The 17,893-nt window shown below is 42.8% G+C and overlaps 1 protein-coding gene across 2 annotated transcripts in view; it reads left to right on the top strand.

Moving 5' to 3' along the window:
* The first annotated feature begins 319 nt into the window (after positions 1-319).
* HTR2A (5-hydroxytryptamine receptor 2A) overlaps positions 320-17,893 on the top strand; it is a 58,748-nt gene continuing 41,174 nt past the window's right edge. The window contains exons 1-3 of one of the 2 annotated variants that reach the window (XM_024755305.1): positions 320-383; positions 815-1,544; positions 4,547-4,747. In XM_024755305.1, the coding sequence (XP_024611073.1) occupies positions 1,133-1,544; positions 4,547-4,747 (613 nt within the window). In that variant the 5' untranslated portion in view covers positions 320-383; positions 815-1,132. Of the gene's footprint in view, positions 1,545-4,546; positions 4,748-17,893 lie in introns of both variants that reach the window. The other variant, XM_024755304.1, reaches the window with a different exon arrangement.

Genomic DNA, 17,893 nt, shown 5'->3' with positions numbered 1-17,893 from the left:
ATTCCCGGGGAAACCACGAGTGCCCGTGTGCAGGCGCCTCTGCCTACTTTGTGCCCTGCGATGTCTTCTGTGCGACTTTGAGAGGGGCTGGGGACGATGTCTCACCGCGCGCCCGGCCCAGGCGAGCCCCGCGGGAGGCAGGGAGGGAGGGACCCAGCCAGGCGGGGGCAGAGGGAGCCGCCGCGGACCTTGCAGCGCTGGAACTGGCTCGACTCTCCCAGGCAGTTTTTGAAGTCAGCAAAACAGAAATCGAATTACTATGACGCTGGTGGACGACGCTCAGGGAAAAAGGGGCTTTCTGCCGGCTTAATCGCCATGAGGGATGCAGCGAGTCACGGAACAGCCAAGTGTGTCTACCGTGTGGACCCTGAAGACCGACCTGCGTAAGTCAGGCTGCTGTATTTTATTGCTGTATAATTTTCTTTCTGGCTTGAAAGGCTGCTTGGCCGAAATGTAATCGTTTCAGTGAGAATCTCTAGAGTGGAAAGTTGTCTGCTGATCTTTGCTGAGGACTTTTTCTTTCTTTGATTAACTAAGCCACATGACACAAGCTGACATTCCTGCCGGCAGCTGCGGCGATTCAGCCTAAGACTGACGGAGACCTATAACCCAAAGTACATCCAATTACTATGGAATTAACCCTGTCTGTATTTTTAATTGACTGTCAGTGTAGAGTGCCTCCAGCCCCACTGTTTTGGATTGCTTGCTGTTTTAATGCTGCTGTGGTTCAACTAGTATTACCAGCATAACCAACCGAATGAGACAGAGCTAAGAGAGATTCCCGGTAGTTACAAAACTTTTCTTTTTTGGCCAGGATCACATTTTTTCTCCCTGACTGCTAAAAACTCAGCAACCTCTATGTTAAAAGTTCATTCTGCTTTTTTGCCCTTGCCTTGGAGAAAAAAAATCAAATCAGACAAAGGATTCTACTGAAATTGTGAAGGAAGGAAATATAAGGAAGCCACCGCAGTTCTTTAACTACTGTTGTAATAATGGGAGAAAAAAAGCCGACCAAAGAAGCCCGGCACGTACGCCAGCCTGTGACAGAGCATGGGGACGTAAAGCTGAATGGTGAGCAGAGCCTGTAACTCGGTTTTTCGGCACTTGATATGCTACGAGTTCCAGCTTAGACATGGATATTCTCTGTGAAGAAAACACTTCTCTGAGCTCAACTACAAACTCCTTAATGCAATTAAATGATGACACAAGGCTCTACAACAACGACTTTAACTCCGGAGAAGCTAACACTTCGGATGCGTTTAACTGGACAGTGGACTCAGAAAATCGAACCAACCTTTCCTGTGAGGGCTGCCTGTCACCACCCTGCTTCTCCTTACTTCATCTCCAGGAAAAGAACTGGTCTGCTTTGTTGACAACTGTAGTGATTATTCTAACCATTGCTGGAAACATACTCGTCATCATGGCAGTGTCCCTAGAGAAAAAGCTGCAGAATGCCACCAACTATTTCCTGATGTCACTTGCCATAGCTGATATGCTGCTGGGTTTCCTTGTCATGCCCGTGTCCACATTAACCATCCTTTATGGTGAGTGGCGTTGGTTTCCCAGCTGTATCCACACTGGTAACAAAGCATGTGCATGTTATTAGCAGATGAGTCAGGGCTCACGGGACAAACTAAGAGCAGGGCTTTGTTTATACAGGAGGGTCTACCATGTTATACTGCTTAACTTTTACTTTTAAAATGAGACCTCACATTTTAAGAAATCAGACAACCTGTTATGTGTGATCACTGGAGAGTTTTGTGCTTTGAAACATGTATATTTTATGCAGGGAGATAAGGTGTTGTGCTGAAAAACATGTACATCTTATGTACAATTATAAAGGTCCCAATACAGTCATGAAGCAATGACATCTGTCGTTCTGAATCCACTTGGTTTTCGCTCCTTTATATTCTCAACCAAATATTCCAGCTCTCAAGACAGGACAGTTTTATCTTTGTCACACTGTTTTCAGCACTTCTAATGAAGGGGTAAAACTTTCCCAATTACCTTGGAACATTTGCAGAGAGAATATTAGTGGTGCAGTGGGTTTACTGTTAAAATATGGAGTCTCCATTAGAATCAATGAATTATACCAGTTTTAAATTGTTCCCTGCCCAGAGAAGCTAATTTGGAAGTGTGCCTTTGAATTAGAACCTCAACTCTTTAAAAATGCATAGGCATAAACTCCTCCCATCTGGTTTGGAGGAGGGTGGCAAACACATGGGAAGAGATTAATCTTGCTTTCTTCTCAATAGAGTTTGAAAGAGTCAGACCTCTCAGCAAGTAGGCAGACACTGGGATGGCTTCAGCGGGAAGCAGAATGTGATATTCTTTACAAATTATGAGTAATACAGCTAGATTTCTCTAGCTGTATTAGGGGGCAGAGAATCTTCAGACTGCTGATACAGGAACACCGGCAGTCACCCAGGGCTAGAAACAAGTTATGAGCGCTGCCTTTTAGAAGCGATGTTCTGGCCAAGTCTTAAGTGTTAAGAAAAAAAAAAAAAAATCAACCCAGCCCCAAGGAATATGGAGGAGGAAGGAGGTGAGCAATGGAGCGCAGGGGCGCCGGTTTACACAAGGTCGATAGTGCTCTTTGCAAGGCCAGCCTCCGCTTGACCACTCACAGTGTCACACCAGGATGATTTGATTAAATTCTCCTGTCATTTCCCAGACATCCTGGAGAGGTTCCCGCTTCCTAAAACCCCGCTGCGTTGAAGGCAAACTCCATGAGTGGGAGATGACTCTCAGAGGGCTTGGTGGACCCCTGAGAAGCCCGTGGGGACGAGCAACGGCCAGCCGGGTTAGAAAGCCGACATCTGCCCGTAGCCTCCGGCTCGGGGTGCAACGGCGCCCCCTGGCGGCCATCACTGAGCACAGCTGGTTCCTGCGCAGAGATGCCTGGGCAGGCATCTGAACTGTTCCTGAACTGGTCCTCCGGACACCGCTGGGTGGGTGAGGAAATGCCCCCTTCCTTATCCCCACCACGGAAACCCAAACTACGGCCCGCGGCTGCCTCCTTGCACAGAAAACTCCTCCCAGGGTCAACATCAGTTCCGACCAGGCAAAGCATGGCTTCCCCCCAGGCACTGCTAAGAAAAGTTCTCTCCCTCTAGCTCAAGCTCTCTGCACATGGCGTGAAAGGCACCAAGTCCGACCTGTAGCCTGCACCCTTTACTTTTCTAAACATCGGTGGTGGCATTTTGGTAGAGAGTATGTTTGTGACTAGAGAGTTCGTTCAGCTCTGTGGATCTAGAATGCCGTGAAAGAAAGGTGGTCTTCATAATTTTCCTTCTCACATGTGCACAGATTTAACACCATTGCTTATATTGCCATCAAAACTAATTAAGGTTTATATAACCATTTGGTCTCCCTCTAAAACACAAACAGGAGACTGTGTGTCCGTAAGGCATACCCTGCCTTCCTAGTGCAGCAGGTGACTTCCTGCAGTGCGTCTCACAGGGGAATCCTCTGGGTAGCTTTAAATCACTTTAATGTTGGAGGGCGCCCTCCACCCACCCTGCTGGGCATCAGGACCTACAGAAAAGCTGTCCAGCTGATTCTAATGTGCAACCCTGGGTGAGAACCACTGCCCTAGGCAGAAGTTACCCAAGTGTGGTCCCTGGACCGGCAGCGTCAGTACCAGATGGGAAATTGTTAGAAATGCAAATCCCCCTGCGTCACTGCACACTTTCAGAATCAGAACCCCTGGAGATGGGGTCCAGCAGTCCCATTGTAAGAAACCACCTCAGAGATTTGGAGGCTTGTTAAAGTTTGAGCACCACTGCCCTGAAACAGTTCTCAGGACAAGAATACCATGCTTTTCTTTACCACTGTCTTCATTTTCACCCCACACCCCCCAAGTTTGAGTTTAACCCCCAAAGTATTATTAGGTAATAATTTTTCATTTTCACAAAGAAATTCCCAATCTGGCTTTTTAATCATTTCTTCATTCACACCAGTAGCACTTCTGAGAGACCACTAGATGCCATCACTGTGCCAGACCGAGCAGCTGTAATAATGGCTGAGAGATGGCCTAACCTCAGGGAACCTACAATCTGTGAAAGATATGTGAATAAATAATGACAGTGCACTGCAAGAGGTGCTTCAGTAGAGGAACCCATAGTACCTCACAGCTCCTGACCTAAGTCATCAAAACCAAAAAGGAGGGGCTTCCCTGGTGGCGCAGTGGTTAGGAATCTCCATGCGCCACAAAAAAAAAAAAAAAAAAAAAGGAGGTAGATTTTGTTAGGCAGAGGAGACAGAACGAGAGAAACCCCAGGGAGACACACCCTGAGTTTACAACACACCGGCATGATTCCAGCCACAAGAAGTTTTCAAACCTTGTATTCAGCCAGTGCAATCTTATTGTAGTTAAGTACAGTTGCCATCAGGCTCTTTTGAAATATTGAAAATGTTAATATCTTGTGTTGCCCTTTGCTGTTACCTGTGCCTTTTCCCAGGATGGAAACTGTTCAAGCAGGGTAAATTCCACACACCAGAGAAGGTCAAGGTCGCTAACTGATGCTAACCTTCTGCATCTTAGGGTACCGGTGGCCTCTGCCTAGCAAGCTCTGTGCTGTCTGGATTTACCTGGATGTGCTCTTCTCCACGGCCTCCATCATGCACCTCTGTGCCATCTCCCTGGATCGCTATGTTGCCATCCAGAACCCCATCCATCACAGCCGATTCAACTCCAGAACTAAGGCATTTCTGAAAATAATTGCTGTTTGGACTATATCAGTAGGTAAGTAGGAATGGTATTTTGGAATCTCATTTGCAATGACAGTTCATGCCTTCTAAGTAGACCTGTCCTGTTTTGTTGCACTGAACCCTGACATCCTGAATGTACTGTTTTGCTTGTTGCAAGACATGTTATAGTAATTATTAGATTTGCTTTAGGAAAGAAAAATCTGTTACTGTCACTGGCTGACGACATAAATTTGTATTTTTTTGCACAGGTAAAAACATATACACCAGTAAAGCCAAACGTGAGAATAACTGTGCCATGGGCACTTCCAAACACTTTCCCCATCTCACACTTTCAAATTCACTCAATTCAAGTTTCTAAATTCCTAGATCTTGAGTTTCCCAGAGACCTCAATGTTTATAATCACTGGACTTGTGGTCAGTATAAGAATACAGAGCCCCATACTGGAGAATACAGTTTCTGGGGGATAGAGAAGGTACCAGGTGCCATAACTCAGAGGGAGAACGAAAGTGAGGACAGAGGATGGTGGCAGAAGTACCCAGCACTTCTGTAACCTTCCCCCTCCTCTTATGATAAAACATGCCAGAGGATTTCAACCCACTTCACTCAGGTTGATTACACACCTTCACCTGTTGCCAGTATTGATCTCCTCTCACACACCTAACAGGAAAGCCCAGGTAGGGGAAGCTAAAGGAACAGCTCCCAGGCAGCTAAGTCAATTGCACCTGTCCCCTAAGCAGGCTTGGTTCATAACCAAAAATTCCCTGGGATTTGTTTTAAACTTGCCAAGTGGGAACGATGTGCCTGCTTACGGCCACATGGGTGCCAGTATCTACTAACATGAGAAACGGATTTGGTGGCAGGCTTGACATCGAGGACTCCAAACCCTGCTTGCACTGCTGAACTTAATAAGTTCCTTCCTGGGAAACAGATGTCGCTCCCAAAATACGCTTGGAGTTTCTGGGCCTGTGCAATCTTGGACTCAACCTACTAGGATCAAGAGAATGAAGGACTAAGTTGTTCTCAATCCCAGCTGCACATAAAAGCCCTGGGGAGAGTTCTGATTTCATTGGTCCATGGCAGGGCCTGGTGACTGAGGTGCAGCCAGGGTTGAGGAATGAGACAGACGGTTGCTGAGGGAAATGCAATTAGAGGGGCAAGAATAACGTGAATGAAGCGAGCCAGGCTATTGTCAAATTTACGTAGCTTTACCCCTGGACACTGTCCCATTGGTGAGACAGACGCTGGGAGAGTCACCCGATCTTTTACCCTCAGCCACATGCCACCCCTCTCCCTGCCTTAGTCAAGCTTAATAAGAGCGGTAGTAGTAAGGGCTGTTTCTGAGCAACGACCAGAGACACAGTCACGTTCAAAGCACCTTGTGGAAAACAAGCTGCAGAGAAATAAGTTGCATAGGATGACACAGCTCATAACCAGGAATCACCCTGGGTCAGTCCTATTTGAAAGCCTTACACCCTTACTGCTGCCCAGTAAAGACAGCCTTACACCCTTACTGCTGCCCAGTAAAGACAGTCTGCTTCCTCTCCTTCCAGCCATCACCCCAGGAGGCAGGCAGGCTGGAATGAATAGTTGTGGGGTGATGGTCAGGGGTCATGATCCATTCGGCCAAACTTTTACTGCAAAACTACTATGTGCTTGGCACTGAATATACTAAGGTACGCATTCAGAGATCTCTGACCATGTGGTCGGGGAAGGCAGATAAGAAAACGTAAGAAACACTGAAGTTACGTAGGCTCTATACCACAAGTCCGTGCGATGTGTGTCTGAGGAGTTGGTAAAGGTAAGATAATGATGTCTGTTCTAGTGAAGGGGCTTAGCATAGATAGCCTCCCGAATCGTTTTTCTAGTGTTTCTATTTCCATTGTTGTTTTTATGTTGTTGTACATCTAAATCCTTAGGCTAGCATTTTTGTATATGGTTTAACATGTTTTCTTCTACCAATTATTAGAGCCTTTTCAGTATCTACTGGTATCAGTTTTTCCCCTTCAATTTCCTGATGTATCTCATTTTCTTTGTAGATTTTAATATTAAACTGCCCTTTCATGCCCGGAATGTATTCATGAATGAAATTGGATTTCTATGACTTTGTTAGTTGGTTTATTATTCTTATAAGGTTTCTTTCTGTAGCCTTATTAAATTTGGGAGGGTTCTGATTTTCCCCTAAGGTCTTGAAATATTTAGTAGAAATGTACTTTAAAGGTTATATAGAATTTAGTTCAAATCTTTCTCGTCCTGGTGCCTTTTCAAATGGTGTCTTTAATTATATCACAAACCTCTTCAAAATTTTTCATTTACATTTTCTACATTGTATGCAGCTAATGACCCAAAACAAAGTTTAAGTTATCTTTTGTGTTGATTCGTTTATCATTATTAAGTGTAATGCTATTTGTTTTAAACTCTGCTTCATCTGATATTAGTATAGCTATGCCAGGTTTTTTACGTTGTCATTTTCTGGATATATCCTATTCCATCCTATATACTGTCAAACTCCTTTCTGACTTAATATTAAGTACATTGTAAGAAGCATATAAAGCTGTTTTGTTTTTATCTAGTCAATCTGTCTTTTTTTGTTTAAACTTTTTTTTTGAAGATTGCCTTTTTAATAAATTTATTTTTGGCTGTTGGGTCTTCGTTGCTGCGTGCGGGCTTTTTCTAGTTGTGGCGAGCAGGAGCTGCTCTTCATCGTGGTGCGCGGGCTTCTCATTACAGTGGCTTCTCTTGTGCGGAACATGGACTCTAGGCATGAGAGCTTCAGTAGTTGTGGCTCACAGGCTCTAGAGCCCAGGCTCAGTAGTTGTGGTGCATGGGCTTAGTTGCTCCATGGCATGAGGCATCTTCCTGGACCAGGGCTCAAACCCGTGTCCCCTGCATTGGCAGGCAGATTCTTAACCACTGCACCACCAGGGAAGTCCCCAAAATTTTAATTGGAATATTTAGTTCATTTACATTTAATGTAACCCAGATATATTGGGCTTAAATTTACCCTCTTACAATTTTCTTTTTATTTCCCATTTATTCTATATTCCAGATTCTCTCCATTCTTGCCTTCTTTTAGACTAATCAAGTGTTAATTCATTATTCCCCTTTATAAGCTTAAGTTATCCCATTCTTTTAAATCCTTTTAGTGATTACAGCATACATTTTTGACCTAAAGGAGGCTAATACAAATTACTTGTATCACGTTTGTTTGTTTGTTTATGGCTGTGTTGGGTCCTCATTGCTACACTCAGGCTTTCCTTAGTTGCAGCGAGGGGGGGTTACTCTTCATTGAGGTGTGCGGGCTTCTCATTGCAGTGGCTTCTCTTGTTGCGGACCATGGGCTCTAGGTGTACGGGCTTCAGTGGTTGTGGCACGCGGGCTCTAGAGCACAGGCTCAGTAGTTGTGGCACACGGGCTTAGTTGCTCCGCAGCATGTGGGATCTTCCCGGACCAGGGCTCGCACCTGTGTCCCCTGAATTTGCAGGGGGATTCTTAACCACTGTGCCACCAGGGAAGCCCCTTATCTCTTCTTAAATGATGCAAAAACCTTAGAATATTTAACTCAATTTTGTTATTTTTATAACAAACTTTTATAACATTTTTATTTTGCCTTCATTTTAAGCATATTTTTGTTCAGTATAGAATTCAAATTTGGCAGTTATCTTTTTTCAGCAATTTATGGGTAACATTCATAAAGTTCTAGCTTATATTGCTCCTTTGCGAGAACTCTGCTGTCAGACTTACTGTTGTTCCTTAGAACAGGGGGGGTCCCCAACACCCAGGCCATAGACCAGTACCAGTCTGCAGCCTGTGAGGAACCGAGCCACACAGCAGGAGGTGAGCAGCGGGCGGTGAGAGAGTGAAGCTTCAACTGCCTCTCCCTATCGCTCTCATTACAGCCTGAACCATCCCCCCGCCCCTTCCCCCTGTCCGTGGAAAAATTGTCTTCCACGAAACTGGTCCCTGGTGCCAAAAAGTTTGGGGACCGCTGCCCGAGAAACTGCCATCTCTTACCACCCTCTGCTGCTTTGGGATTTTTTCTTTGTATTTTAGTAATTTTACTATGATGTGCCTAGATGTGGGTTCATTCTGGTCTTAACCTACATGGTGTTTGTACTGATTCTTAAGTTTGTAGCTCAATGCCTTTTGTCAGTTGGGGAAAACTCTTGACCGTTATCTTTTCAAATACTGCTTCTGCCCCATTCTCCCTTCCCCCACCCACTTCTTAGACTCCAATTTCTTGTATGGTAGAACTTTTACCCATGTTTATGACTCTTAAATGCTTTTCTACATTTTTCACCTTTTTTCAATTCTTGAGTCTGGATAATTTTACTGATTTTTCTTCTCCTGGGTTATTAATCCTCTCACCAGCTATTTCTAATTTGCTATTTAAACCTATATACTTTATTTTTAATTTGGTACTGCATGTTTAGTTTTAGAATTGCCACTTGATTCTTTTTATAGATTCTGGTTCTCTGGAATAACTCTCCATGTTTTCATCTATTTTCTTAAATACTCATCACAGGTATCTGGGTATCTGAGTAACCTGGGAATTTCTATTTTCTGGGGTCTTTTTCTGCTTGGTTCTGTCAGCTGGTAAGCCTGGTAATTTTATTAAACACTGACAATGGGGGAGAAAAATGTGGATACTCCACTGATGTTCTCATTCTTCAGACAGGGGTCCTTTAACTTTAGCAGGCAGTTAGAATAGGTCCCCTAAATCCAATCAGGGATTAAGCTAGGTTTAGGCTGAGTTTTTCTAACTACTGGTCTGTTTTCAGTTTGCCCTTATACCTGGGATATATTCCTCCATGAGCTCAGATGGAGGACCATGGTGTTCTCCATTTTGAAGAGCCCTCAACTCGAGTTTCTGTCTCCTCAAGCCCTATAAGGCTGCTGCTAACTCTTTTTGAAAATTTTTTAATTGGGAGTACAGTTGATTTACAATGTCATGTTAGTTTCTGCTATACAGCAAAGTGAAGCAGGGGCTTCCCTGGTGGCACAGTGGTTAAGAATCCGCCTGCCAATGCAGGGGACACCGGTTCGAGCCCTAGTCCGGGAAGATTCCACATGCCGCGGAGCAAATAAGCCCATGCACCACACCTACTGAGCCTGCGCTCTAGAGCCCGCAAGCCACAACTACTGAGCCCGTGTGCCACAATTACTGAAGCCCACACACCTAGAGCCCGTGCTCCACAACAAGAGAAGCCACCACAATGAGAAGCCCGCGCACCGTAACGAAGAGTAGCCCCCGCTCGCCACAACTAGAGAAAGCCCGCACACAGCAAAGACACAACACAGGCAAAAATAAATTAATTAATTAAAAAGTCAGTTATCCATATCCACTCTTTTTTAGATTCTTTACCCATATAGGTCATTACAGAGAATTGAGTAGATTTCCCCTTCTCTAGAGTAGTGTGTATATGTCTCTACTCAACCTCTCCATCTGTTCTTCTAACAAGTTGGTAAGCACCTTAAAGGGAAAGGAGGCTCATACTATTACCTTACTTTTTTCCTCTTCCTTTCACTCCAGAATCCTAACCCCTGAAATCCTGACTGCTTAGACAGCCCTAACACCAGTTTTTGATCTCCCAATCCCCGCTGAGACACAGTTTGGGGCCTTGAATTTTGCTTTATTTGACACTAATATTCCATACCTCCTCCTCCTTGTTTGAATCTTTCCAGGCTATCTTTTCTCACCTCTTCATTTTTAATATCTTTGTTCTTTTGTTTAATAAACATATTTTCACAAGTAACTTACGGATGGATTTTTTAAAATAAAATCTGACAGTCTCTGCCTTTTGATATTGAAAGTCAGCCTGTCTCCATTTACTGTGACCATTGACATAATTGGTTTTATTCCTCCCATTTTACATTCATCATGTATCTTTCTTTGTAAGAGTTCATTTTCTTCCCCATTTCATGTTTGCTGACTTACAATGTTTTCTTCATTTCCCTCGCCCCATCCCGTTAGTTTGAATTTCTACTTGGCTTTTCCACTCCTTCGTGATTATTGTCCCACCCCAAATAATCATTACACTGATATTTCTATTATTATATACAAAATAAATAACCCCACTAAATCATTTTATTTCCTCATTCACCCCGAGTCCCAATTCATAGGTTTTTCTATAATTTTAAAGTAACCTAGGGGCACAATAGATCTTTTTTAAGTCAAAAAATGCAGAAACCATAGAGATCGATATAGACATAGCTGACTACACTAGAAATAGTACATTTTATGTGGCTAAAATCAATATAAACAAAGTCGAAAGAAAAATTTCAATGTCTGTGAATAACAGACCAAGGGTTGCTACCCTTAACATACAAAGAGCACCCACATTTTGATAAAAAATGAAAAGACAAGCAACCCAACAGGGAAATAAGCAAACTATATGAACAGGCAATTCACAGAAAGTTAAAATGGACAAAGTTCATGAGAAACGCTCAGCCTTTTTACAGTCATGGAAATGTAATTTAAGACAACAATGCAGTACTATCACCCATCTGATTCGCAACATTAAAATGAGTGAAAACACCCACTGCAGTTTTGGATATGGTGCCCTATGTACTCAGATTCTGTTTGTGTGAATTTGAATTGTTTGTTCTTGGACAATCTAGCAAGTTATTCAATATTAAAATTTGACCTACCAACCCCACTTGAGAGAATCTGTTCTACAGAAACACAAAAGTACACTTAAGAATCTATGGGAATTTGGGGAAATAGCAGAAAAGTGGAAAGGCTAGGTCATGGCTGAATGTATTATTTTTGCCTAAATTATGGAATATTTTGCAGCTCTTAAAAATATCGAGTTGGGGTTATTTGATATTCCACCGGAGGAATGTTAAGTGCAAAAAAATAAAATAAGTTTCAGTGTGGTATGCACGGTCTGGGCCCCTTCGGGTAAGATAATAGTAATGATATATGGATACATTTACATATTAGCACTGAGAAACTACTGAAAGATTTCACACTTGTCAAGAAGGTAAAATTAGCCATAAGAACGAAATAATGCCATTTACAGCAACATGGATGGACCTAGAGATTGTCATACTGAGTGAAGTAAGTCAGAGAAAGACAAATACCATATGATATCGCTTACATGTGGAATCTAAAAAAGGGTACCAGTGAACTTATCTACAAAACAGAAACAGTGTTACAAATGTAGAAAAAAAATTTATGGTTACCAGGGGGTAAGGGATGGGGAGGGATAAATTGGGATTGACATATACACACTACTACATATAAAATAGATAACTAATAAGAACCTACCATACACCTGAAACTAACACAACATTGTAAATCAACTACACTCCAATAAAAATTTTAAAAGAAATGTATACAACATAAAAAAGGTAAAATTAAAATGATAGGATTGTTATATTTTCCCTTATATATTTCTGTATAGTTTTGCCACAAGTATGATGATGATAAAAGTGCTTTAGATGATCAAGAATGAAACAGTTACACCTGCATGATGGGAGGGAGGGCTCTATGGAGGAGGTGGCTGACCCTCAAAGTTTGCGAGGATCTAACAGACAGCAACCTTGGTGACCACATCATAGATTACTCAAGTTTTCTTGCACTGAGTATTTCTGAAATTAGCCTCTTCTTTCCCCTCCTTACTGCAACCGGCTTGGTCGTCTTATTTTCGCCAAGGCTTCTATCTAACTCTGAGGAAAATTAACATAATTACAAATCAATTGAGTTTTCTACTTGTGAGCTTCTCTGAGTAAAGAAGTGATAAGAGTAAAGATTGAAGCATTAGATTAAGAATGATCCTGAGGTTCTCTGGATTTCATTTTGCCTTCATAAACCCAGTTCCCTTGATCAGGGGAAACCATGACTTCAACTACAACATATAAAATGAGCAAACATTTTCCTCGTGATGATTGCCTTGCTAATGCCACGTGAGAAGAGAAAGTAGATGCTACTTATTCCTTGACCATCCTTAGCAGGTTAAAGTACATATTAGATAGAAAATGACTATTTTCACATTGTCATATCCTGACAAGCAAGCAAAGACACCAATTTAATTTTTTTCTTGTGCTCATTTCATTGCAGAAATATATTTGCAGCTCAAAGAGTAATTTTGAAGTATCGTGAGTGTAAATTAGATTTTCTTCCTCAAGGCTAAGCATGACTTTCTGTTTTATGTACTACTACTTTTATAATAGAAGAGACAAGCTGTGTCCATTTATTTTGTCCTTTGTCTTCACAAACTGGGACACCACACATAGAACCCTAAACTAAACGCTTAGAACACTGGGTCCAACCTCATGCCTTCACGCAGGTCAAAAAACCTACCTTCCTAGACAGTGCGGCTGAATAAGGCAGGTTTGAGGGAGAGTGAAAATGATATATGTCACTATAGCTTTAAATTGTATTTATCTGATCATATAGTATTCTGAGGATCTTTTCATGTTTGTGAGCAAATGTATATTATGTTTTCTATGGTTGGCTGCTTAGTTTTTGCTGTAGAATTTGGTGGTTATAAGCAAGAGCCTGGAGCCAAATATCTGGCTCTGTCCCCATAAGCTGTGTAACCTTGGGCAAGTTACTTAACCTCTCTGCACCTTCAGTTCCTGATGAATAAATGATAATAACAGTACATATATTGGTGAGGTTGCTTTAATGATTAAATACAGCATTTGTCTCAAATGTTAAGAGCTGACAACATCATTTGAACTCCTTTCTGTGAGGTTCTTGGACTTTTCCTAACGTAAAATAGAAGAATTAACTTTTTGTCTGTATTTTCACGATTTGTGTATTCCCAGTGTGTTGTCACTTGCCATTGTTTATAGTGGTTTTCTTTTCCCCCACATGGACTTTTATGTAATTTTATCTATAAATGTTCTTTTCTCCTTTACAGCTTCTGAGTTTTAAATCGTGACTAAAATTGCCTTTCCCACTGCAAAGTTATAAGAGGAATTCTTCCATTATTTTTATGGTTTTGTTTTATACATTTAAGTCTTTGACCCATTCAGGATTTAACCTGTGGTTCAATCTTATTTCTACACAGCTACTCATTACATCACTTATTTCCCCCACTGATTTGATATGTCACCTTCAGTACACTCAGTTCTCATGTATGGATTTGGGTTTATTTCTAGACTTTATAGTCTATTCATCAGTCTGCTCATTCACTTGCAGTATATTTTTAATTGAGGATATGTAATATGGCTTTTATTATCTCTTAAATCTAGTATTCCTTCATTGCTTTCTTTCAGACTTTTCCTGACCATTTTCATTTGCTTCTTTGAGTCTTTTAGGAATGAGCTTCTATCTAGTCCCAGAAAAGAAAATTTTATTAGAGCTGTGTGTAACTTTTTAAGTCAACTTTCTAGACCTTTTTCCTGGCATACCTGTGTACTATTTTTGGTCTTATTTTTTGTGGTTTGTAAGCAGCCTCAAATTCTATATGGAATAAAGTGAAAGTATATAAACAAATAAAACCTAAAATTTTAGCAATTAGGTTTAAAAATTTTTGAATGCATGTTTAGGTCCAAAAGGAATAATAGTGAAATATGTATGTTGAGTATTCCTATCATACCATATCTTCTGGGGGAAAAATGGCTTGGAAAAACACAAAATAAATTAGCTGAATAAAATGGGCTCAAAACCAGATGGTGTTCTGTTGCCCTTTAGAGTGGGGGACATCCCTAACTCCACTGTCAGAAACAAATATATCTGAGGAGCCCACTTTGGAGTCTCTCCTCTAGGACCTTACAGGTTCAGGCCCGAGTCCCTTACTGCCTAGGAACTGGGTTTCAGATACTCATCATGCAACCAGGACAGGAAAGGACTTGGGTTACCTGTTCTCTCTCCCCCTGCTTAGAGATCACATTGTAGGTGAGCATCTACCGAGATACAAAAGGAAACGTGAAGAATTAGTCTAAGTCGCCTTTCCCTCAGCTTCTCTATCTTCTAATTTCTCTCCTGGGTGAAGTAAAATCGCCTCCCCTTTTTCCCCATCTTTTTTGTCCCTACCACAACGCATTAGCGCATCAGAGGTCTGGGAAGGAGCTCTGGGCACTGCAGCAGCCTGCAGGTGAGCAGGTTGGTGTCCAGGAGCAGGGATGCTCACAGCCGTGGCGAGAGGAGGCTGCTGGCCTTCCCTAGGGTGCTTCAGCACCAGAGAGCTGCCAAGGAGCCAGCTGTCACTGTCACTGCGCTGAAACAAAGCCTCTGCAGGGCCACCACTCAGCCCATCTCCTTCTCTTGACCCCTGAGTGCAGCGGTCCTGTCCCTTTCTGTACACGGGTGCAGGGAATTTAGGGACATCTCCCCCACCAGACCACCTCTTCTCATACTTCAGCACATGACATCACAAAAAAGACTGTGCTCTTGGAGGATGTGTCCTTGGTTGTCCTTCAGGACACCGTCCCACGGGTAAGAGGAGACTTACTGGCCTGGGCAGCTCAGAGCCTTCCAGAGCGACAGCTGACTTCTCTCTACATGGCAGACTCTAGCCATAGCCATGGGACTCCGTGCTGAATAAAACAGCACTTAGTAGCATACACTCTCCACGGCCACGGGAAACTGGTGTGCACAATTAAGAAATGACCCAATGAAAAAGAATCGCTTTATCCTTTGTTAATTTGACCTTCGTCATAGACTGAGTTTCTTGGCTTTTAACTCATCATTCTTCCAAGGAGAAGAAGTTAGAGGAGGAAGCAAAGGACAGGGACTCCTGTTGCTTCTGGCCACTTAAAGCAGAGGACTACCATCCACATATCGCCCCCTCCTGCCTTTGGACCGTGTCAGGAACTCACAGGCTATGGAGGCATATACTTGCTCCAAATCTATCCATCCCTTTTGGGCCCGCAGGTAGGAACCTTCACTAAGTCAGGAGCGATAGCAGATCACCTGATCCATTTGTTATCACCCGCACCCTTTGTGCCCTGGTACCTGTTCTTTCAGTGGCCTAACAAAACGCCAACCCTGCACAACCAGACTCTACTGTTGCTGTGTTCTGTAACCAAGTGCTCCTGGAGAAAAAGTCACATGCTGTGAATCGGACACCACCTATCTGTGGTTTCCAACCTTGCCTCGACTCTCATTGCTTTCAATCCTTTTGCTTTATCCTTAGGGGATTTTTTTCAAGTCTTTTTCCTATTCAAGTCTTCTTAGCAACCAGAGGTGCCATTCTCTAAGCAGACAATCTTACTCCCTTTTGTCCTAAGGGGCCGTCAGGCACAATTCGTTTTCTGTTTCTACTCCCACGTGCCAACTCCACTTTTCAGTTCTCAATTTCCAAATGGGTATCCCAAGAAGACGCAGGTTCTTCCGTGCTTCGTCTCTACCTCCTATCCCTCCCAGAAGAATCTTTCCTGACTTCTCTCCATCTCCCTCCCTGATTTATTTTAATTCCCTCTGAAGATTCTACTCATTTGCTCTATTTTGTCACCTCTCGTTTGTACCTCCAAGCACCATCCAGCTTTGACCTCCCTCCTTTTTACTGTTCTTCAAGGTCACCAAAACCTTCCTGATTCCCAATTAAATCCAAAAGATTGTTTCTATTTTAATAATGTACTCAGGTAATACATGAATACATCCTCAAAGGGAGAAAGTCAAACGGCTCTCACTATAGGGAATACAAGTGAACTTGCCCTTCATCTCTCCCTGTGTCTCCAGACCAGCACCCACAGGTACTATGCTAACCTTGAACTTCTCTGTGACCGTTCAATGTGGAGCATAGCACGAGAGGAGGGAGTGCTGCCAAGCCAAGCCCCCTCAGTCCCCCTTCTACTGGTATGTCCTTCGACTCTGGGCTTGCATATCAAGCTATGCCCTCCAGACCCTGCTGACCTCTGCTGCAGTTTTTTCTTTCGTTTTGGCCCTTTCTTCAACTTCTACTTCTAAACCAGGTCCCATCTGCTGTCTTCCAGAGATTCCTCCATCATTTGTGAAATACTAACGAGATGACATTTTCATGGGTTATAATTTATTCTGATCAATGTACTTTATATTTTCTAATCATTAAATGGAATTTTAGGAGGGAGTAGAGACACATGGACACTGCTTGGATACTATCTTGATCCAAATTTTATTTATACATATCATACTTTATCTACTATTCTTTTATGCATTTATTTGTGTGTATTGACATCTCCTCTTCGAAACTGTCTCCTTCCTTATCACCTTCTCCTCCCTCTCTGATCAGTTGCTTTTGTAAGCTCCTTTTTGTCTTATTCCTTATATGGTAGTTCCCTAGAGATCTGTTCTCTACCTTCTCATTTTTTCTCCTCCTTGCTTTTGCTGGGTCCTTTCCATTTCCATGGATTCAGCTGTTAGCAGAACACTGACGAACTAACAAATCTGTATTCCAGCCCTCAGTGCTCCCCAGGGCTTCAGACTCCTGCATCCAACTATGTGCTTCTAGCCAGAAGGCCCACGGGAACCCCAGTCTTACCAGATCAAAAGCTGTGCTCATTGTCTGCCATTCCTCCTCCTGAAATCCCTATCTTAGAACATGGCATGAATATCTGCTCAGTCACTCGATACCCAAAATTCCTCCCCTTCCTTACCTCCACATCTAAGCAATTGACTAGTCCTTTGGTTTTTTGGGTGTCACTTGCTAGTTGTTGCATACATCAGCCTTCTCTCCTTTCATTCAGCCCCATCATCTGTCCTGTGACACTGCACACGTTTCCCTGTCCACAGGGTTTGGGGTTTTCCGGTTTTTTGTTTTGTTTTTGCCATCAGTCTCCACCTTGTCACCAAAGTCACCATATGAAATAAAGGTTTAACTAAATCACTCTCTTGTTGGAAACCCTTGAATGCCTTTGCTGCCAACGGATTATAGATTCTTCAGTGAGAGACACAAGGCCCTGTAAGTATGTTCCCTGTCCACTCTTCCATTTCATCTCCCACCATACTTTGCCTCACATTTTCTTCTCCAGTTACAATACACTGCCCCTAATTCCCACGTCATTTCACCTTAATTTTTGCATCTTCTGCCTCAAATGCCTTCTCATCTCCTTGCTTGGCTAATTTCTACTATTCTTTCGGCACCACCTCCTCCAGGAAGCCTTCTTGGTTTTTTTTTTTTTTATTTGGAAACAACCAACATTTTATTATCTTTCCAGCTCTGTGGGTTGACTTGGCCTCCACTGGGTGCTTTTCTGCTCCATGTGCTGTTGGCTGGGCCTCTAGTGGACAATCTGAACTGGACATCT

The sequence above is a fragment of the Neophocaena asiaeorientalis genome, unplaced genomic scaffold (genome assembly GCF_003031525.2).
Source record: "Neophocaena asiaeorientalis asiaeorientalis breed wild unplaced genomic scaffold, Neophocaena_asiaeorientalis_V1.1 scaffold59, whole genome shotgun sequence".
Lineage (NCBI taxonomy): Eukaryota > Metazoa > Chordata > Mammalia > Artiodactyla > Phocoenidae > Neophocaena > Neophocaena asiaeorientalis.
Note: the sequence above shows the minus strand (reverse complement) of the source record. Positions and strands in the feature narration are given on the sequence as shown.